The sequence below is a fragment of the Salmo trutta genome, chromosome 37 (assembly GCF_901001165.1).
Source record: "Salmo trutta chromosome 37, fSalTru1.1, whole genome shotgun sequence".
NCBI lineage: Eukaryota > Metazoa > Chordata > Actinopteri > Salmoniformes > Salmonidae > Salmo > Salmo trutta.
In genome coordinates this window covers 32351726-32375332 of record NC_042993.1, presented here as the reverse complement: position 1 = coordinate 32375332, position 23607 = coordinate 32351726, and the positions used below count along the sequence as shown (strand labels likewise).

At 41.8% G+C, this 23607-nt stretch overlaps 1 protein-coding gene across 1 annotated transcript in view; it reads right to left on the bottom strand.

Annotated features, from left to right (window-relative positions):
* Positions 1-4365: 4365 nt before the first annotated feature.
* LOC115176988 (melanin-concentrating hormone receptor 2-like) overlaps positions 4366-23607 on the bottom strand; it is a 63524-nt gene continuing 44282 nt past the window's right edge. Inside the window, exons 3-6 of the mRNA XM_029737415.1 lie at positions 20941-21135; positions 17643-17762; positions 16802-17105; positions 4366-4410 (exon numbers count right to left, since the gene is read on the bottom strand). Of these exons, the coding sequence (XP_029593275.1) occupies positions 4366-4410; positions 16802-17105; positions 17643-17762; positions 20941-21135 (664 nt within the window). The remainder of the gene's footprint in view (positions 4411-16801; positions 17106-17642; positions 17763-20940; positions 21136-23607) is intronic.

The following is a 23607-nucleotide window of genomic DNA, read 5'->3' as shown; positions in this document are numbered from 1 at the left end:
TAATGGACATCTATAACAAATAACTTGATTATGCTATTCTTAGTGCAAATTTAGACAAAATAAAAAGACCTAGCTAGCTAAGACAAAGTCAAACAGTTCCTTTAAAAATTGTAATTGTCATCAGCAGAAGCAACCGTACCTTTGTTGTACCACAATTATAGAATATTCTATTTGTTTATACAACATGCATAATAGGCCACCAAAACAGGTTTCCCGTGTCCAAGGGCATTGAAATATTTGATATTGATTTATACACTTTGTTCTGTTGGAATTTAGAATTCCCAAATCAAAGCTTTTGTTTAATTACATACAAATCATTAAAATCCAGACAGAAAATATTTACACAAGAAGCAACCTAATATCACACAGTCAACCTCTCATTTCATTTAGTAAGTTCACCATTCTGCCATTCTCACTGTCTACAAACAAATCTACAAAAATGTAACTAGGTAAATATTACACAACAGGTAAACATGTTTGTCAACCTCTACACAAAACCAAAGTTCTTGGTCTTAAAACCTGTTGGGGCTAGGGGGCAGTATTTTCACGGCCAGATGAAAAACGTACCCAATTTAAACAGGTTACTACTCCGGCCCAGAAAATAGAATATGCATATTATTAGTAGATTTGGATAGAAAACACTCTGAAGTTTCTAAAACTGTTTGAATGGTGTCTCTAAGTATAACAGAACTCATATGGCAGGCAAAAACCTGAGAAAAAATACAAGCAGGAAATGAAAATTCTGTGGCTGTACTATTTTCATGTCATTGCCAATAAAACACACGGTGACAAAGGATTCATTTTGCACTTCCTATGGCTTCCACTAGATGTCAACGATCTTTATAAAGTTGTTTGAAGCGTCTATGATGAACAGAGACCGAATGAGAAGGAAGGGAAGTTGACGTCCCTGGGATGTCGTCACTTCATTATTGCGCGTTCATGTGCAGCGAGACCTTTTTCAAAACGTGTTTCAAGACACAGGAGAGGTCGGGTTGAAATATTACTGATGTTTCACGTTAAAAATGGACCAAAAGATTGATGCTAAACAACGTTTGACATGTTTGAACGAACGTAAATAGATTTTTTTTTAAACTTTTCGACGTGACTTTTTCCCTCCCGCTCCCTACATTTTGAGTAGCCTACCGAACGCGCTAGCAACACGGAACAGCATGGAGTTATTTGGACATAAATGATGAACTTCATCGAAAAAAACAACATTTGTTGTGGACCTGAGATTCCTGGAAGTGCCTTCTGATGAAGATTATTAAAGGTAAGGGAATTTTGCTAATGTTATTTATGGTTTTAGATGATTCCAACATGGCAGCTATCTGTATAGCCTAGTGTATTTTTCTGACCAGAGTACTCAGATTATTGCAAAGTATGCTTTCCCAGTAAAGTTATTTTGAAATCTGTCAATGCGCTTGCATTCAGGAGAATGCAACCGTTATTCTTTGAATAACAGTTTAATACTTTAACCACGTTTTATAATGAGTATTTTTTGTAAATTCACTGGCAGTTTTGGGGAGACACATTTTCTCATCGACACGCGCCGATGTAAAATGCTGTTTTTGGATATAAATATGAACTTGATAGAACAAAAATGCATGTATTGTCTAACATAATGTCCTAGGAGTGTCATCTGATGAAGATTGTCAAAGGTTAGTGCATAATTTTAGCTGGTTTTCTGCTTTTGGTGTCGCCTGTCCTTGAATTGAAAATGGATGTGTGTACTTTGTACTTTGTACTTTAATCTAACTTTATGCTTTCGCAGTAAAGCCTCTTTGAAAATCGGACAATGTGGTTCGATTAAGGAGATGTTTATCTTTTAAATGGTGTAAAATAGTTGATTGTTTGAGAAATTGAAATTATTAGATTTTTGATGTTTTGAATTTCCCGCCTTGCTAGCAATCCCGTCAGTGGGATTAGGTTACCCTCGATCCCCAAGAGGAATGGCTTAATGGCATGCTTCAGTTCATGCCGAACTGAATGAGTGTGCTCGTATAATCCTTAAAAGATCTTCGTTTGAGAAACAAGAAAAAAGAGGCAATAGTACTGTTTGTCCATTTTGAGACGCCATAGCCAGGATACACTTCCTCAAAATATTCAAAATTAATCGAAAATAACTCAAGAAATCTGTCATTCATTTTGACGTTTTTGCCTAGGAGATCTTAGTTGCACAATTTAACATCTAACTAAGGTTTTTGTATGAAATGTGCATGAATACGAGTCGTCTCTCGTTGAATGACATCAATGACTACTGAAGAATCCTAACTGTTGACCAATCACAGAAGAAGGGGCGTAGACCTCGGCTCTGAACTTCAGCTTGCCTCCAGAAAAAATGTAGTGTGCCCGAACAGCCAAAGTCCAAAAGAACAAAAATGTTGTCATAATATATGCACAAACTCTACCAAACTGTTTAGGCTGGGAAGCATGCGGCTAGACTACACTCCCACCTTTCATCAAAAAAAGATCTTCAAAACTCATTTTCATATTCATCCCTTTCATTATTGTGAAACAGCCCGGTGATCCTGCTCTGTTTTCAATTAGGTCGCTGGTTATTTACAAGTATTGTGCTGAGGATGTTGGACCCATGTAGGCTGCCCTTGAGGCCTTTGTGCCTGCCGACAATGGATAATGAACTTTCTGCCCATGTGTGGCTTGCAGGGCAGAGCGGCAGACAGACAACGTGCCCGTCACCCGTCACCCCCCACCCAAACACACACACACACACACACACACACACACACACACACACACACACACACACACACACACACACACACACACACACACACACACACACACACACACGTAAAAACAGGACAGACAATATAAATAAAATAAATGTATTTGTTTGTCCCAATAGGAGAACCTTTTTGGTTCCAGGTAGAACCTTTTGGTGGTGAAAAAGGTTCTACTTAGAACCTTTTAGTGGTGAAAGGGTTCCATGTAGAACCTTGTATTATTGAAAGGGTTCCAATTGGAACCAAAAATAGTTATTTCAGAGGGTTCTCCTGTGGGGACAATTGAAGAACCCTTTATGGTTCTAGGTAGCACCTTCTTTTCTAAGAGTGTACTGACCCCAGTGGCGGTTCTAGACCATTTCAACTGGGGGGGGCCAAGCTGGGGCCAGTTGTACTATTAGAGGGGCCAGTTACATTAGACGTTATTGTTGTCATATCGTTTTCTTCACTGCATTGCATGCATTAGCAGGCAAAAGACCATGTTCATAATCATTAGTGTTCCGCGTTGCCACTGTCTAATAACGGATGTAAAAAAAAAGAACGATAGCAAAAATGTGTAATGTAAAAATTATTTGATACTCCACATTTAGGGGGGCCAAAATTGTTGTCACAGGGGCACTGCCCCCCCCCCCCCCCAGAACCGCCCTGACTGACCACCGACTACTTACGTCTCAGATGCTTCTCAACCAACCAACTGTCCACTTTGATGTCTAACAAACAGCAACCTCTCTAATTTCCGCTATTTGAGATTCAGTTGGTCAGATATGGACATTGTTGCTGCCTGCACAATTAAATCTGAAGCACCAAATAATAAATGTTCCCATGTTCAGACAGTGACTCAAAAACCCACAACCGTAGAAGACAATCAGCTTTGGAGAAGTTCTAAGTGGTCTGTTAGGTGGGCAAGTCTGTTGAGTCACTGTATTGTTCAGCAGTGGGGGGTGGGGGGGTCTACTATATCACGTAGACCCTTGAGCAGGTAATTAGATAAAATGCCAGCTGGATTTACATGCCACAAGTGATGCAGAGAAAGAGACACCTCATCCATTGCAACCACATCAAAGGAGACCAGGTTATTAATGGGGGATGGAGAGCACTGGAGGCTGTGTTACCATCACACGCTCTCCCACGCTCATTTAGAATCAACAGCCACACAACCACATAAACACACATGAGTAAACATACCAACTACGTTCTATATCTTTCTGTATTATCGACATGATAACGGAACTACTCTATTGTCGGTGCATCTCACAATTAGGCAACTTATTGAGCTCAAGATTCAATATGCATGTTAATTCTCAGGTTTGGGGGAAAATTTGAAATGCTTTGATGTTCACCAATCTTGGCAGCCAATCATCAGTGGCAAACAATTGCAGACTTAATGAAGACAGCAAAAACAATGGCTGGGGCTATTGTTTCAAATCGCATGCATGTTAATATGCCTCAAATACATGCATGTAAATGTGATTTGAATCAATACCTTTTAATTGACCAGTGTCTCTATTCTTGTCCTTGATATATAGCACGTATTTAATCCTCCTGAACGGAATAACCTTTATGATTTAATAGGTAATGAAATAAGAGCAGTTTTAAATCATGTTACCTTCATCAGCACCTCTCAGTTACAGGAACCAGACAGACTTGGGTGGAACCCCGGGCAAGTCTGTAAAGGACAGTGTCAGCAGTAAGATTTAAAACTCAAGAAATATCTCACTAACGGTTGACAGACTAGGCTAGGGATGGGCAACTCGTAGGCCCGCGGATCAAAATATTATTATGATTTTAAAAAATGTGGGAACTCAGTCCGGGTCTCAATTTACTGTTGAGATTTAGAATAGAAGAATACACAAAGTGTAATTTAGAAATGTGGTTGTGCATCAGCAGTTTTTTTCTTGTTCTTGTGTCACTGATTTTGATTGGTAAATTAGTCTAGCGAGCTCTCTAAACTTAGTAATCATGATCAAATTACTGACCGGGAGCCCCCATTGATTTTGTTAGTCCCTCTAACTCAGATATCAGATTAAAAACTGCAAACATTTTCTCCACCGTATGGCAAAATGTGTAGAATTGCAGGAAATTGATGAGTTCCGATATATTATGGCCCCCAGCCCCATAAAAGTTGGCCATCCCTGGACTAGCCCTACTCTTGGCCTACTCACATGCCCCATTTTACACTGAACAAAAATATAAACGCAACATGTAAAGTGTTGGTCCATGTTTCACGAGCAGAAATAAAAAATCCCAGAAATTGTACATACGCACATACTCTCAAATTTTGTGCACACAATTGTTTACATCCCTGCTATTGAGCATTTCCCCTTTGCCAAGATAATCCATTCACCTGACAGGTGTGGCATATCAAGAAGCTGATTAAACAGTATGATCATTACACAGGTGCACCTTGTGCTGGGGACAATAAAAGGCGACTCTAAAATGTGCAGTTTTGTTACAACACAATGCCACAGATATCTCAAGTTTTGAGGGAGCATGAAATTGGCATGCTGACTGCAGGAATATCCACCAGAGCTGTTAACAGAGAATTGAATGTTAATTTCTCTACCATAAGCCACCTCCAACGTCATTTGAGAGAATTTGGTAGTACGTCCAACTGGCCTCTCAACCCCAGACCATCTGCATGTTCGTCGTCCACACCAGGGTCTTGACGTGACTGCAGTTCGACATCGTAACTGACTTCAGTGGGCAAATTATCACCTTCAATGGCCACTGGCACACTGGAGAAGTTTGCTCTTCACGGATGAATCCCAGTTTCAACTGTACTGGGCAGACGGCAGGGAGCGTGTATGGTGTTGTGTGGCGAGTGGTATCCTGATGTCAACATTGCGAACAGAGTGCCCCATGGTGGCGGTGGGGTTATGTTATGGGCAGGTATAAGATACGGACAACGAACACAGATACTGACTGGTTTTATGATCCACACCCCAACAGATGCATATCTGTATTCCTTGTCATGTTAAATCTATATAGAGCCTAATGCATTTATTTCCATTGACTGATTTCCTTATATGAACTGAACTCAGTAAAATCTTTGAAATTGTTGCCTTTTGCGTTTACATATTTTTCCAGTATACTATTCTAGCCCTGGATAGCTGAAGCACTTCATCTGGCTACTCTTTATGATTTAAAAATGAATAGAGTCAATGTAGCACATTTGGCCTATATTAACATTTCTGCTCACATTTGAGGAAATGTCAGGTTGGCATAGTATAGGTGAAGGTAGGCCTATGCTTCTGTATGCTGCAGCAAATAAGTTAATTCAAGGACCAAGGTCGCTAAATATGTAAAATGCCTTGTCTGTACAGTGGAGCAGAAGTGAAGGATTGAGGTCAAATGTAAATCTGTATCTTACATGTCATATTTCCAGCATGTGTTGGTCCATCTGGAGCTGTAGCAAGAAGTGAATAATCAGCACAAGCCGCGCGAGCATGTTCCGAAATGGCAAGGGCGGGAAAAATAGCAAGCCTCGCCATGCATTCATAGTTTACGGACACAAAAGTATTCAAAATAGGCCACTTTTTCCTTAGTGTTCGTTGCCAGAAAAATTATTTAAATATTTGTATACAATAAACACTAATCGGCCAATGTAAAAAACTGAAGCTATTAGCCTATCATGTTAACATGGGCCTGGCCTAGGCTACTCAAGGGCTATCAGGCTAATCATAGGTTTCCCTTATAGTAGGGTGTCCAATCAAAAACACATATTTTGACCAATGGGTAAAATAATATGATAATTGTGTAGACAATCCAGCTAGCACATTCAGTTCCTTGGAAGATGTGGGAATGTAAGTTTTTGAATTCACATTGCTTCTGGGAAAAAAGCCATACGTTTTCTGACCAGTAAAACGGAATGTTTTTTAAACATTCTGAGAACTGAAGTTAAAAAAAGGGCCTTTTCTGGGAACTTTAACTTTTAGGTTGCTTGGGGTTGCTGAGAACATTTTACTATGGTTCCCTGAAAATTTTCCTTGGAGGTTTTATTAACATTCTGAGAACAGAAATGATAGGTTATTTAATAACATTCTGAGAACATATTTCAATAAGACTTTGAATAACTCTGCTAGCTTAACTGTTTTGAACTCCAAGCACACATGGGAATTCATTTACTTAGGCATTAATCATGCAAACACATCTATATTTTATTATGGCACGGCATCAGTGAGATTTGAACCTATGCTCTTCTGTTCTCTACCGATGGAATTAGTCCACTGCCTCACCTGGATGGAGCTAGCATGCCATGTTTTTTTACTCATACAAAGCTGTTCATTTTAGTCTATTCATACAGACCCCATTTCAAAGGAAACAAGCACTCATTAAGATCAGGTGTGGTGAATTAGCGGGCGCAGCCAACACACTTAACAAGGTAGAGGATAGAGAGAGTTTTGTTGACGCTGAGAATGTAATGTGTATGTGTTTCAATAACATTCTTAGAACTTTTTCTTGTGGTTTTTATGGAAAGTTTTATTAATGTTCTGAGAACATGACTTTAAATAGAACCATGAGGAACCCGGAAGAAAACATTATATGCTTTAGTACTGAAATTCCCACAGAAGAATGTTGATTCTTAACGTTCTCTGATCAATTTGATTAAAAAGTAATTAAATAGAACCACAAGGAAAGCTGTAGGAAATGTTATGCTGAAGTACTGAAAGTCCTATCTAAGAAACATATGGTTCTCAGAACGTTATGGCTAGCTGGGTATCCTGCACCATTCTCAGAACATTGTGGGAAGGTTGTATGCAAAATATCTATAAGACAACCAAGCTCTAAGAAACATATGGTTCTCAAAACGTTAGCTGCTAGCTGGGAATCCTCTAAGAAAACCAATGGTCCAAACTTCATGTCTATCACAATCCGTTAAAAATGTATTGGAGTTTTTACCCATGTAGGATGGCCACAATTAGGGTGACTAAATCAATGGAGGCCAGATTTTTTAAAAAGTGATCAAAAAGAAGGAAACTTGCACTGCATCGCCTCAGCTAGGCAGAATGCTGTAGGAGAATGAAGGATACCCAAGAGGCTCACTTTCCTGTTGAATTCGTCATCTTTCATCTATCTGCCGAGGATGCAGCGTTCAAAGAAGTCGTCTCTATTGCAGTGGCGGTTCTAGACCATTTCAACTGGGGGGGGGGGGGGGCAAGCTGGGGCCAGTTGTACTGTTAGAGGGGCCAGTCACATTAGACGTTATTGTTGTCATATCGTTCCCTTCACTGCATTAGCAGGCAAAAGACAATGTTCCTAATCATCATCGTTGCCACTGTCTAATAACTGATGTAAAAAAAGAACAATAGCAAAAATTAGTTATGTAAAAATTATTTCATACTCCACATTTAGGGAGGCCACAAGGGGGTCCAAAATTGTTGTCGCAGTTCCCCTGCCCCCCCCCCCCCAGAACCGCTGGTGCTCAATTGGCCTTGATATATTGCTTATTTGTTCGTTTTTTGTTATGAAGGGCTTTGAGATTTTTATCATGAAAAGTGCTATACAAATTTAAATTAGGCCTATTATTATAAAACAACAGAAATAAGAAATCTCATATGTAGTATTTATCTTTTAGTAGCTTATATGCTTTTCAAATTAATGCGATATTCCTGTTATTTTTTGTTGTTGAAAATTTCTCACAAAATCAAGTGAAATTAAATGTCAACCAAGCACTGAGCTTAACCAAGCGTCTTATTTGAAAAGCCTTGTACATTTAATTCAGCTCCTGTCATGCTAATTTTGCGTTTTGCGACCCTCAGCAGGTCGGGTTGACACCCTACCAGTAGTATGATGTAGCAGACTACAGTAGCCTAGGTCGAGCGCTTGCTGAGTTAAACAAAACACAAAGTAGGCTTGTCCTACCATGTCGGAGAAGGTCAAAACCATCAACAACCATTTATTTTGGCCACAGAAAGGACAGAGGTTTTCAGTGGGGGATTCGGGTAAGACTGTCTCATCTAAATTGAAACAAAGAATTAATTAAACGCGACTTTGGTTCGTGATCACACTTGTCATGTTCAATTCGGAGTTGAGTCACACCGGGGTGAAAAGCCTCGTCTAATTATGTAAAAGTTGTCCAGTCTTTCGGATTTGCTTGCTATCTGAGCGTGGTACCCGTCTGAGAAACAACAGGCTGTCGGAAACCTGTGCCCACCATTGCCTCACAGGCGAAAACCTGTGCGTAGGGCGGGACGCACGAGCTGTCTGGAGAACCGAGATGTCTTGATACATTATTCACAGAATCAGTCAAGTGAATCGCAAAACAGTCAGGGGTTTTATGCGTGCCATTTTCTCTCTTAAGGACTTGTAGATTTTCATGTTTGTGTCTGGGAAATGAGGTGGTCCACCAGTTAGCCTAATGTGATGAAAAATAAAAGTAGACTGAACTTCTTGATTTGGACAAAGATGATCTGTTATATTGACAAGATAGCCGGGTTTACTGCATTTAGCAATGGAAATACATGTCTCCAGTGATTGCGGGCATACGTGTTTGAACAAAAGGAACAACTAAATCGTTTTTCTCAAAGTTCATCCACTCATAGGCCTATCAGTACATGTGTAACAGCTTAAACATTACGAAACTTCGATTAAATAAACCTCACGTAATTCGACACTCATAGATCTCCATACAAAAAAGGGCTTAGCTCACAGGACAGATTTTAGGGTGGAGTAAATTCTCTTTCTTCGCCTCTTCCTCTCTGATTTGGTTCATTACGAAATTCTAGTGGCCATGACTGAATTCAAACCTGATGTGGTTTTATGTGTGTTTGCAGGTAGGAAGAGTTAGCCAATCTTTTTTTTTAGCTTCAGCTAACCATGGAACCATGTGACCATGTAAAAATTGGTTTAACGTTGGATAGCCTATCTCTGGGGATAGTTAGGGACCGTCAATAAATTACACAATATTAATGGGACAATATTTTCATGTTGCACACATTTTTGTTGTCTCATTAAATGCGCGCAATATTTGTATATCAATTTCTACAATTTATAGTTGCTTTGAGGTTTTTAAGCTCATTGAAATGTGGAGCTTTTGACCTTTTTAAATATTGTCCAGTGACCATTGTGTAATTTACTGATGGTCCCTAATTAGCCCCATAGTGATATCGAATGTCAAACCAAATTGACCATGGGCATTATAATTGATGGTGCAGCCAGCTGTGGGCATGTGGGCAGGATTAAAATTACCCCAACCCATAGAAAATTGTTATGGTACCCTTCATTCTGTGACATACCATTTTTTCTAGCATCTCCAGATCTCAGTTTTGGATGAGATTGACTTTATGACCAGAATTATCCTGTTTTACACTTTGTAGTCAATAAATGTTTCTGACTAATAAATGTTTCTGACTCATATTGTCAAAATAAGAGGTTGATTTCTAGGGGCAGTCACTCTTTAAAAATGTTTTAAAGCTAATTTCCTGCAATTCTACACATTTTGCCATGACTTATGCCATGTTAATATGATGTCTGAGTGAGAATGACTAACACAATCAATGGGGGCCCCCTGGAGGTCAGGGCCCTGGGCAAGTGCCCAACATGCTCGGTAAGTATTCGGCCATAATTACTACAAGTTTAGATAACTGGCTAAACTAACTACCAATCTAAAAATTATTAGCTGACACAGCTAATTGAGTGACTGTCAGTGACTAACATAAGAAAAAAAACTGCCAAATGATACATAACCAAATATCAAAATTGCATCTAGTGTATTCTACTATTCTTACTCTCAATAGTAAGTTGAGACCCCAGCACTGAAGATCAGTGGTAAGGTCAGGAGGAGGTGGGTCAAATCAGCCCTGTAAAGCAAATGGTCTACTCTGGTGGCCATGACTTCACCCACATAATTGAATGGAACATTCATTTGGACTGTATCTCCATGTAGCATTATACTGTATCTCCATGGCTTCATCGGGAGCACTTTCAGGTTACAGTAGCAATGTAAGGCAGGGGTTTTGACATAGGCATCACACCATTCAGGACCATAGGCTAGGGCAGTGGTCAGGGCTTGACAATGAAGCACTGGTCACGGTACCACTCAGCCGTAGGTCAGGGGGAAGGCACTTCATGTTTATGATTTAACCGACCTGGAAGACCAGGTGTGTTAAATTTAGGCAATCGATGAACTGATCAAATCAAAATAAAATAACATTTGTCACATGCTTCGTAAACAACAGGTGTAGACTAACAGTGACATGTTTACGGGCCTCTTCCCAATAATGCAGAGAAAAAGAGAAATAATAACACAAGGAATAAATACACAATGAGTAATGATAACTTGGCTATGTACACGTTGGTCAGGTGTGGTGCCTAGTTGGAACAAAATCCTGCAGTACCTGCAATACTCCAGGAACAGGGTTGCCTATCCATGCTGTAGGTGGTCAATGACGGTAAAACAAGTGGCAACTGACACCACTGTGTTGTATCTATAGAGAACCTATAATTCCCTTCAACTCAATTTGCTCTATTTCATTTTGTCATTGTATCATTCTCATTTGACTGATTCAAGTCAGTGTCTTCATTTAATTGCATCACATCCGGCCGTGATTGGGATAGGGCGGCGCACAATTGGCCCAGCGTTGTCTGGGTTTGGTCTGGGTAGGCCGTCATTGTAAATTAGAATTTGTTCTTAACTGACTTGCCTAGCTAAATAAAGGTTAAATAAATAGGCCTAATCCCGTTGTCTTTGTTTAAGATGTGTGGGGAAGAATTAAATAAATCATCTAATTATGATTAAATGTATGGTTTACTGTACAAAAAATGTGTACACAAAAAATATGATGTAATTTACTGACATTTGGATGCCGTGTGAGGCAAGTAGACAGAACAAGTCAAACCAGTTGTGACCTCCCAACATTTGGGAAACACTGCAGTTTGAGGAACATTGGAAAAGGATGCCCTCTGCTGTCTATAATAATGCTAAAATAAAATAGTTTTAATAGGGATTCTGTCTCTCTTTTTCTGTTTCTCTCTCACTAAAATACCAACATCAAGGTCACATGTTATTGAATAAGACAAAAAATTAGACAGCATAATTTCTATTTACAAACTGTAATAACACTTTCTCAAAAGCCTTACTAAGAAAACAACAATAACGACTTTAAACAATGGCATCAGACTCCTACAATGTTATGGACTGTCTTGATTATTTTTTATTTGTACACATTCTGGACACATTTTACGATCTAGACAAATGCAACACTATTTTTTCCTAAACCGAGTGAAAGAGCTCCAACTCTATATTCAGTTGTGCTGCTCTGTGGCTGACCCTGTGCCTCTCAATGTGTGTTCTATTCTATTCAGATACATGAGTAGTTACATGAACGCATGGTTATCTGTTCTACCTTTTGATGATGGGGTAGACAGACACTAGACAGGGACAGGGTGAGCAGGGTGGGATGGGTTAGAGGAGAGGAGAGGGTGTCTGGGTTCACTACGGAAGACAGTCTTGGGACAGACAGACCCTAGGCTGCAGGGCCTGAGGGGTGACAGTGTTACTGACAAGGTCCTGGTGTCACATGATGCCAGGATGGGGTAAACAAGGTCAAACAAAGTCAGGTTACAGGTGTCTGTCTGTCTGTCTGTCTCTCTGTCTCCCCCAGACTGGCAGACTGACTGGAACCAGGAAGGTGACTTGTGTCATTTCCAAAAGAAAGTAGAAAATAAAATAAGGAAGGTGCCTGTGCAGTGGTGGAAAAAGTACCCAATTGTCATACTTGAGTAAAAGAAAAGATACCTTAATAGAAAATGACTCAAGTAAAAGTGAAAGTCACCCAGTAAAATCTTACTTGAGTAAAAGTCTAAAAGTATTTGGTTTTAAATATAGTTAAGTATCAAAGTAAGCGTAATTGCTAAAATATACTTAAGATTGAAAAGTAAAAGTATAAATCCTTTCAAATTCCTTATATTAAGCAAACCAGACGGCACCATTTGCTTGTTTTTTGAAAAATGTACGGATAGCCAGGGGCACGCTCAAACACTCAGACATAATTTACTAATGAAGCATGTGTTTAGTGAGTCCGTGTAACGCTCGTCGTTAGAAGGAGAAGTGGACCAAAGCGCAGCGTGGTAAGTGTTCATGATAATTTATTACAAGAAACACTCAAACATGAATAACCAAAAAACAACAAAACGAAAGCGAACAGTTCCGTCAGACACAGACACTGAACAGAAAATAACCTCCCACAAACACAGGTGGAAAACAGGCTGCCTAAGTATGATTCCCAATCAGAGACAACAATAGACAGCTGCCTCTGATTGGGAACCACACTCGGCCCAAAAACAAAGAAACAGACAACATAGACTTCCCCACCCGTGTCACACCCTGACCTAACCAAACATAGAGAATAATAAGGATCTCTACGGTCAGGGCGTGACAGTACCCCCCCCCCCCCCAAAGGTGCGGACTCCGGCCGCAAACCTGAACCTATAGGGGAGGGTCCAGGTGGGCATCTCCTCTTGGTGGAGGCTCCGGTGTGGGATGCAGATCCCCCACCGCTTGGGGCTCCCCCCACTTTCGTGGAACCGGACCGTAGATTGTCGCCGGAGGCTCCGGACCGGGGACCGTCGCCGGAGGCTCCTGACCGGGGACCTTCGCCGGAGGCTCCGGACCGGGGACCGTCGCCGGAGGCTCCTGACCGGGGACCGTCGCCGGAGGCTCCTGACCGGGGACCGTCGCCGCAGGCTCCTGACCGGGGACCGTCGCCGCAGGCTCCTGCCCGGGGACCGTCGCCGCAGGCTTCTGACCGGGGACCGTCGCCGCAGGCTCCTGACCGGGGACCGTCGCCGCAGGCTCCGCGCCATGGATCGTCGCCGCAGGCTCCGCGCCATGGATCGCCGCCGGAGGCGTCGCGCCATGGATCATCTCTACAGGCTCCGGGCCATGGATCATCACTGAAGGCTTCGTGCCATGGATCATCACTGGAGGCTTCGTATGTGGAGCCGGAACAGGTCTCACCGGACTGGGGAGACGCACTGGAGGCCGGGTGCGTGGAGCAGGCACAGGGCGTACCAGGCTGGAGAGACGCTCTGGAGACCGGGTGCGCGGAGCTGGCACAGGATATACTGGGCCGTAGAGGCACACTGGAGGTCTGGAGCGTAGGGCTGGCACAACCCGTCCTGGCTGGATGCTCACTTTAGCCCGGCAAGTGCGGGGCGCTGGCACAGGACGAACTGGGCTGTGAAGGTGCACTGGCGACACAGTGCGTAGAGCTGGCGCAGGATATCCTGGACCGAGGAGGCGTACTGGAGACCAGGAGCGCTGAGCCGGCACAATCCGTCCTGGCTGAATGCCCACTCTAGCACGGCAAATGCGGGGCGTAGGCACAGAGCGCACCGGGCTATGAATGCACACTGGAGATACAGTGTGCATCACCGCATAACACGGTGCCTGACTGGTCACACGCTCCCCACGGTAAGCACGGGGAGTTGGCTCAGGTCTCAACCCTGACTCCGCCAATCTCCCCGTGTGCCCCCCCAAATAATTTTTGGGAGCTGCCTCTCAGGCTTCCGTCGTTGCCGTGACTCCCGATCTCGTCGCCGTTCCTCCCTCGCTGCTTCCACCTGTTCCCATGGGAGGCGATCCCATCCGGCCTGGATCTCCTCCCACGTCCAGGATCCTTTGCCGTCCAGGATGTCCTCCCATGTCCAACTATCCTGGCCACTCCGCTTGGTCCGTTTTTGGTGGGAGGTTCTGTCACGCATGTGTGTAGAAACGGACCAAAGCGCAGCGTGGTAAGTGTTCATGATAATTTATTACAAGAAACACTCAAACAAGAATAACCAAAAAACAAAACGAAAGCGAACAGTTCCGTCAGGCACAGACACTAAACAGAAAACAACCTCCCACAAACACAGGTGGAAAACAGGCTGCCTAAGTATGATTCCCAATCAGAGACAACGATAGACTGCTGCCTCTGATTGGGATCCACACTCGCCCAAAAACAAAGAAACAGACAACATAGACTTCCCCACCCATGTCACACCCTGACCTAACCAAACATAGAGAATAATAAGGATCTCTACGGTCAGGGCGTGACAGTCCGCCAGATCAGAGGCTGTAGGGATGACCAGGGATGTTCTCTTGATAATTGTGTGAATTAGACCATTTTCCTGTCCCGCTAAGCATTCAAAATGTAACGAGTACTTTTGGGTGTCAGGGAAGATGTATGGAGTAAAAAGTACATCATTTTCTTTAGGAATGTAGTGAAGTAAAAGTTGTCAAAAATATAAATAGTAAAGTACAGATACCTGTGAGGACAGACGCTGGGAGACAAGAAGCAAGTACAGGAAGTGAACATTTAAAGAATAACGGACATGAAACTAAACAAGGACAGCGTCTGGACAAGGGAAACAATACGACAATATGCTGACACAGGGAACAGAGTGAGGAGCAGACAGGTAGAGTGAGTCCAATATTGCACAGCTGCGCGTAATGATGGTGACAGGTGTGCGTAACGAAGGGCAGCCTGGCGCCCTCGAGCGCCAGAGAGGGGAGTGGGATCAGGCGTGACAATACAAAAAAAAACTACTTAAGTAGTACTTTCAAGTATTTTTACTTAAGTACTTTACACCACTGCCTAAGTGCAGAGAGCAATGTGTATAGGGAGGGAGAGATGGAGAAAGGGGTGGTGTTGAGGCACAGAGGGGAAAGAAGAGGATTGAGGTGAACAAAGAGATGGAAGATTTATACAGGCAGTAGTATGGGAAGGGAATATTTTGAAGTAACAGTTGAAGAGAGTATAGAGAGAGAGTAGGAAGAAAATATAATTATATTACATTGGTAAATTAGTCAATTTAATAATCTGATGTTATTGGAGGAGGTGTGAGCAGAGAGTTAATGTTAATAAATGAGGTACACTGGAACTGATAACATACAAATAAATCCATGGTCGACCAATAACACAATGGAATTTAGTATGTTGAGCACAACCAATCCAATAAGAGACTAATTGGAAATCCTGGAGACAACAGGAGTGTGTTGACATTGAGACATATTGATCAATATGTCAAAGTACTCTATGCCTGAGGCAATTTTGGAGTAAAAACAGAGAGGGATTACCATAGAGAGAACGATAGAGAAAGAGGGAGAGAGTGGGGAGGGGTTGCACTGTAGTCTTCCCTTAGGCGCAGCGTCACACCCCCGGCAAGGCTATCTGTCTGATCTGGTTTGCTATAGGCTTTTTATTGATCACAAGCTGGGTGAGGGTAAGGAGGAGTTGTTTGATTAGATGCCCCTGGTGGTGCTGTCTATCTGTGTGTCTGTGGCCCGTGGTCGGTCAGTCTGTTGACTAGTAATACCGTTACATCCTGGGGCCAGTTCCAGTCCAGTTCCCAGTCCAGCCCAGTTAACACCAGACAGTGCCAAAACACCCTGGACCGATCCCAGTGATTCCAGTCTAATGCTTAGCATTCGGTCTAACGGTAGAAAATGTTTATTCACTCAGCAGTCTCAGCACTGTTAGCCGCACATACAGTACAGTAGAACAGATGTTTCTGTTTGTTCAAAGTCCCACACAATCCAATCAATGCACCAATTAATGATATAGCAACACTAACTATAGGTTGAAAACAAATACCAAACTATGTGTTAATGGCAAACACTTAATATGTGTTATTTGTGTTTTAGCTATACAATAAAATACACAGTGAAAGTAATTTCAGCCGAATTCAGGTAAATCCAAAATGATAGTGGATCAATCCTTGCAATATCCCAATGCTATCGTACAGTCCGTTTGAAAACCATAATAGAAAATAAATAATAACACTCTCTGATCCTGTTGAGGTGTAAGTCAATCCACAAGGTCAAATAAAGCAATCCTTGATCAAAAGGTAATGCTCCTGCCATAGGTAATGCCCCACGCAGTGTGCTGGGGACAGGCTGTAGTGGTGGTGGTGGTGTGTGTGTGTGTGTGTGTGTGTGTGTGTGTGTGTGTGGAGGTGCGCGCGTGTGTGGGGATGCGCTTATGTGTGTGCATGCACCCATGTGTGCGTGTGTGTATGTGTGTGTGCCTGCTTTGAGGACAAGACTGTCAGATGCTGGAGTGTGGTGTACGCACCTGGGGCCCATTAGGCTCCCTCTCAACAACAGGCCTGCTGGGCGGCTTGCGGTAAGTGAGCCGGCGACGGAAGTGTCCGCTGAGCAGGATGTAGATGAAAGGGTTAATGCTGCTGGCGGCGTAGCTGAGGCACACTGACAGGTAGTAGCAGGTGTAGTAGGCCAGCGTGGGCCGCCGCAGTGTTAAGTTGACCAGCTGGAGCATGTGGTAGGGCCCTACGCTCACCAGGAAAACCGCCACAAGGACCAGAACCATCTTGGTGAGGCGGATGGCTCGCTCCCGGGACTGGTTGTTAGCACTGAAGCTGAGGAGGGGAGAGGAACCAGGGCTTAGTGACAATAATGTCCAGCATAGAAGCATAAATCAAGAAGTCCCTCCTGCATCAGATAAGTCATCCCCATATTTTTTTCTATAATTTTGGTTTACTGAGTGGATAACCTTGTCCTCAGGCTCAATTTCTACCCACAGAGAGAGAGACGGCTAATGACTAGATTACTGAGGGGAGGTCATGGCACTTTTAGTTTTCTACCGCATAGAACTGTTTTAATGTAATTTATTTTTTAGAACACCGACCAAAACCTGTAATTTCATACCTGTGGGCATCTCTATTTCTAATGCCTCACATTTACTGTATCTGGTACCTCTGTGTCTATATGTAACTATCAGCCTCTGCCATGGTTGATAACCACGACTACGTTTCTGCCACTAGAGATAATGGCCACGCTCTCTGCCACTAGAGATACCATAGGCTCTCGCCCTGCCCAGGGTATGACGTTATTCAGCCAAGCTCTATGCACGCCCATGTGTGCCCACTGGGCAGCTGCCAGCGGGCTTGACTCACCGCCGTTCCCTTTTGTTCTTCAGGTACATCCTCCAGGTATAGCACAGGATCAGCATGTAACAGGTGATGATAAGGGGCAGGGGCAGAAAGAAAGACATGATGGTCTGATATAGGGTGTACCTGGGGAGAGATATGAGAGAGAGAGAGAACATGTGTGTCAGCTTGCAGTAGCTAGTACCATCCCACTGGGAAAAAACTAGTTGTATCAACGTTGTTTCCATATCATTTCAATCCAAAAATGTGATGAAGGTTGAATCAACCTGGAAAACTAATTGTATTTTCAGAAAGTAACGGCATTTCATCTTTTTTTCACCCATCTTTTAACCTAAATGGTTACAGTTTTCGTTGAATTCACGTTAACCAAACAACTCAACCAAATGTCAATCAAAACTAGACATAGAACTGATGTCTGTGCCCAGTGGGATGTCCCACTGTAATGAATACATTTGATCATTCAATAGAATGTAGTTACTATCTATGCCTAGTCACTTTAATAACTCTACCTACATGTACAGTTGAAGTCGGAAGTTTACATGCATTTAGGTTGGAATCATTAAAACTCGTTTTTCAACCACTCCACAAATTTCTTGTCAACAAACTATAGTTTTGGCAAGTCGGATTGGACATCTACTTTCTGCATGACACAAGTAATTTGTCCAACAATTGTTTACAGACAGATTATTTCACTTATAATTCGCTGTATCACAATTCCTGTGGGTCAGAAGTTTACATACATTAAGTTGACTGTGCCTGAAATAAATAATTCTCTCTACTATTATTCTGACATTTCACATTCTTAAAATAAAGTGGTGATCCTAACTGACCTAAAACAGGGCATTCTTACTAGGAAATAAATGTCAGGAATTGTGAAAAACTGAGTTTAAATGTATTTGGCATTTAAAAAAATAAAATAAACAATTCTTCACATTTTCAAACAGTACATTAATATTTTCCAATGGGGCTATAGCTTTGGGTGAGGTTGTTTTCTCTCCAGAGTAGCCTCGTTTCACTGCCAAAAATACAAATGAAACCATTTACCGTAAATTCCGGACTATAAGCCGCAACCTTTTTCCCAGGCTTTGAACCTCGCGGCTTAAACAATGACGCGGCTAATATATGGATTTTTCCCACTTTCAATTTTTTTTTCTTCCAAAAAACACATTCTGTGACGTGCTCAGTTTTTTGGCGGCATGAAGCTTTCATTAGACCAATGAAATTGCCGAACGGGTTAAGGTCAAACAACTTTTTTGTTTACAGTTTAGATTAAATCGAGCGCTCTCAAACTTCCCATCATTCTGATTACGGTAGTCATTTTGTCACCCTCATCATGGCAAAGACACGGAGAAATGCATATGATGCAGCTTTCAAGTTGAAGGCGATTGATCTGGCTGTTGGAAAAGGAAATAGAGCTGCTGCACGGGAGCTTGGTCTTAATAAGTCGATGATAAGACGTTAGGAAACAGCAGCGTGAGGATTTGACTCAACTAAATCTTACTGCTAATTTTTTATTTTTTGTTACAAGCCGTGTTTCGTTAAAGCCTATTAATTTTTGTTACAAGCCGTGTTTCGTTAAAGCCTGTGTAAAGTTAATTTGTTTCAATGTAGGTACCTGCGGCTTATAGACATGTGCGGCTTATTTATGTTCAAAATAATACTTTAAAAAAAATTCAGTGGGTGCGGCTTATATTCAGGTGCGCTTAATAGTCCGGAAATTACGGTAGTGTTCAGCGAAATAACAACACAATGTCAAATACAGGTAGCCTAGTCAAATAATTCACGTCCGATCACATTAACCATTATTCTCTTGCGGGAAACCTTCACTCTTGCGCAGTCATTTAGAAATGAAACATAACAATTTGAAAAATAAGCCACTGGAGTTTTTTGAACGAGAATAACGATGACTTTCGAGTAGTAAGACATGTATAAAAGCAACAGATACCATTAATAAGAAGGGGCAAGAAGCGTCTTATATGGTGAGCTACCGAGGGGCTAGGACAGGCAAGCCCCATACTATTGTGGAGGACTTAATTCTTCCTGCTGCTGTGGATATGGCTAGGACAATTCTGGGAGAAAAGGCCAAAAAACTATACAGACAATGTCTTCATCAAACAACACTGTTTCACAACGCATCAGTGACATGGCAGGAGATGTTTTGAAACAATTACTGCTTCGCATACAAGCCAGTGAATTATTAGGGCCTGGCACAGCTCCTGGTACATGTCCGTTACGTTTATGGGGGGGTCAATTAAGGAAGACATTCTGCAAACCACTGGAAACAAGGACAACATGAGAGGATATTTTTAAAGTACTGGACAGCTTTGTGACATCAGATGGACTTTGGTGGTCAAGATGTGTTGTTATCTGTACTGATGACGCAAAAGCAATGACAGGGACACAGTGGAGTGGTAAGGTGCGTGCAAGCAGTTGCTCCCGATGCCACTTGGGTACACTGCAGCATCCACCGAGAGGCTGCAAATGAACTCAAGCTAACGGACAATGTCAAATGTGATGTAGCGAAGCAGCTGAGTGAGCTGGGTGCACAATTACGCAGGTACTTTCCTGAAACGGACGACACAAAGAACTGGATTTGTTATCCCTTTCATGCCCTGCCTCCAGTCCACTTACCGATATCTGAACAAGAGAGCCTCATCAAAATTGCAACAAGCAGTTCTGTGAAAATTACATTTTATCAGAAGCCACTGCCAGATTTCTGAACAGGGCAGCGCTCAGAGTTTCAAGCACACCCTTCTCATTAACCTGTGGTGAGTTATTCACCATTTTTGATGGACAAATAAAGTTTTATATGTAAGATGGCTAAATAAAGAGAGAAATTATTGATTATTATTATATTATTATTTGTGCCCTGGTCCTATAAGAGAGCTTTGTCACTTCCCACGAGCCGGGTTCTGTGTGTGGCAGGCTTACAATGACGGCAAAAAACAACATTTGAGAGTGCGCTGACCCTGGTGCTAGAGGGGGTATACAGCTGGAGGTTGGATGTTTGAAGGGGTATGGGACTATAAAAGGTTTGGGACCCACTGGAGTAGAGCATCATGATATAGAGACCAGCATGACTCATCTGACCTCTGACCCCACCAGACAAATATACATTGACACCAAGTTCTATTAACATCATATTTCGTATTTCTTTTAACATTGAACATTTATTTCAAGCGCAAACCAACAACATGATTTCATGGACTGGTTTACCCCATGTTGAAATCATGTTAGTCAACTCAATTAAATATCCACCCAAATTCAATGTTGATTTGATGTTATGTCAGGGTTGTGACCTTACCAGAGCACCTCTTTGGGAGTGACCAGGTTCATGGAGCAGCTCTCCAGTCCGTCAGGGAAGCGAATCACTTTGGAGTGGACCCAGGCGGGAAGGACCATGACAAATGACACCACCCACACAAACAGGTTGATCCAGATTGTCTTAGAGCGGGTTCGGAGGGTCATCAGACGGAACGGGTGCACCACCGCCAGGTACCTATGAGACAGTTGATAGATCAATGTGAGGAACTGACCAATTAAACCGTTTTAACAAAACTATGGTTGTCTGTTAATGCGAAACATAACAATGAAAACGAATTAAAAAGCTAAAACGCTACATGTTAAATGCAAAAAGAGCACCAACAGGATGTGACATGGGTTGTTAGGGAAGTGACATGACAACAGGGATGTATTATCTGTAAGTGGGAGTAGATTACTATGCATTATACCACATTATCCTGTATCTTTTAAACATTCTTCTCACTCACACACAGACAAATGGCTCTCTGTGTTACCCATATAGTTAGAGATAACAGGATACAGGATCTAATGACTGGACCCAGGATTCAGACCTTCAAGGGTAGCAGAATGGGATTTAATTGCCTGCAAGTTTAGTTTAAATTAGTCCTCATTCATTTACATGTATATTAAGTGAGTAGGAATAGTGAATTTAGATCTGGTCCCGCGATAAATCTGCATCAGTACTTGAAACCAGGAAAACCAGTAAGTTTATCAATGCTGTCGTCAATGCTCTTGTCAATCGGACCAACCTCCAAAGTAATCTCTTAATTGCCTTAATAAGCAAGCTGTATTACACAATATTCAGATAACAAGAACAGCAGCAGTAGCAGCACAATACCATGGTCTTCACGTATGTCAGTGGTACATCATTCATAGAAACATGCTGATTTAATTATCTATAGGATGCAGCAGCTGTCCTCTGAATGTATGATTTCCTCTTCTAATTGTGTTATCAAAAGAGCCTAAATGTCAGTGACACTATATGCCACAAAACATACATCCCCATTAAATAATCTAATTTCTATCCTTGCAGACATAGACTGACAACACAACAATCTATAGTAGGGTTGGTTGTTTAGCAACGAAACCGGCGCGTGCACAACTGTGGGCAAAACAGACAAGGTTGGCTTTGGAATGTTGACAACATGTAAATTATATTTTGTCTCCATTGTTTATTGAAAACATAATACATTTGCACAATAAACACTTGTTGTCTCGCAAATACATTGTTAAAGTTGTTGGTTAGCTAGCTAGTGAATTTTAGCAATATTAGCATTGACATGAAATCAATCAAACACCTCAAAACAAGACAGTGTTAAGAACAAGATGAAACCACCGCAGCTGAAACGAGACACTTATGATTCCCCACATGGCAGTTACTTGTCATTGTTGCTAGCCATTTGGCCATCCAGAATCACAACGACCTACGGACTTCTGCCCCACTGAAGCGTGCACATTGGTTAGCTGACAACGTTACAAAAACAATCTATACAAAGTCAGGTATGTTACTATCTGTAATACAGTGCAGATGAGACTGTAGAGTGAGAGTGTGTAGAGATTGCGGGTGAGATGATTGAGTTTTCATCTTGTGCTGGCTTGGAACGAATGGAAAGGTAACTTTGATCATGAGCAGAACAGTTAGCTAGAAACGATTGTCAGTGGGTTCGGCATCAAACTGGCATATCTTTAATACCCAGGCGACACTGACATGGAGGCCGCTACGCAATCAATTATACAACTGAAGCCATGACACCATCTGCATATCACTAGAAACAGGGCATTCAGGGTTAAAGAAAACCCATAAATAATTCAACTTCCACAAATCTGTTAGTTGTTCTTAATCTGAGCCAGATATCACTTTTAAGAAGTTGAGGGAAATGGATTTTCCCAGCAAGTTATGCTACTGTAGCTCATCTGGCATTTTGTAGGCAATTTGGATAAGAGTGAATTTAACAAAACCAGAGTAAAACGTCTAGAAATGGCCTTGGATTGTATGGTAAATAAAGTTTAGAAAGTGTAACAGCAATTTGGAACACTAAAGGACATTATTGATTACGTACTTTAGTTTTCTATGGAAGTGTAAATAGGAATGCAATCACAGACATCATGGAATGTAGAGTGTATGGTGAATGCACAATGTTAACCTACACAACGTTCGTACCACAGGAACAATACTGTACTTAATGCACTACAGTGGAGTGTTAGCCTGGCTAATGGGTAAATCTATTTGAATTCAATCACTTTTTGACAGCACCCCTTTTGATTTGAACCAAACCTTCCATACATATTTGCCCGTTGTTGAAGTGCTCAGAAAGTGCCTTTTTCAACCTGAATGCAAAAACTTTCAAGAGATAAAGGTGCTGAAAGATACCCTATTTAGCATACCCCACCACGAGATATCCATGTCTTCATCTCTGGAAAAGATAAACGGTTGAGATTGATATCATTTAAAAGCTTAGAAAGAGGTTTGTCAAACAATTTTCTAATTAAAAAAATCACAGTGTTGTGCTAATTGTGTTGTTTTCACTATAAGCTGTTAGTTCATGTGCCTTTGCGACTGTGATATACAGTGGGGAGAACAAGTATTTGATACACTGCCGATTTTGCAGGTTTTCCTACTTACAAAGCATGTAGAGGTCTGTAATTTTTTATCATAGGTACACTTCAA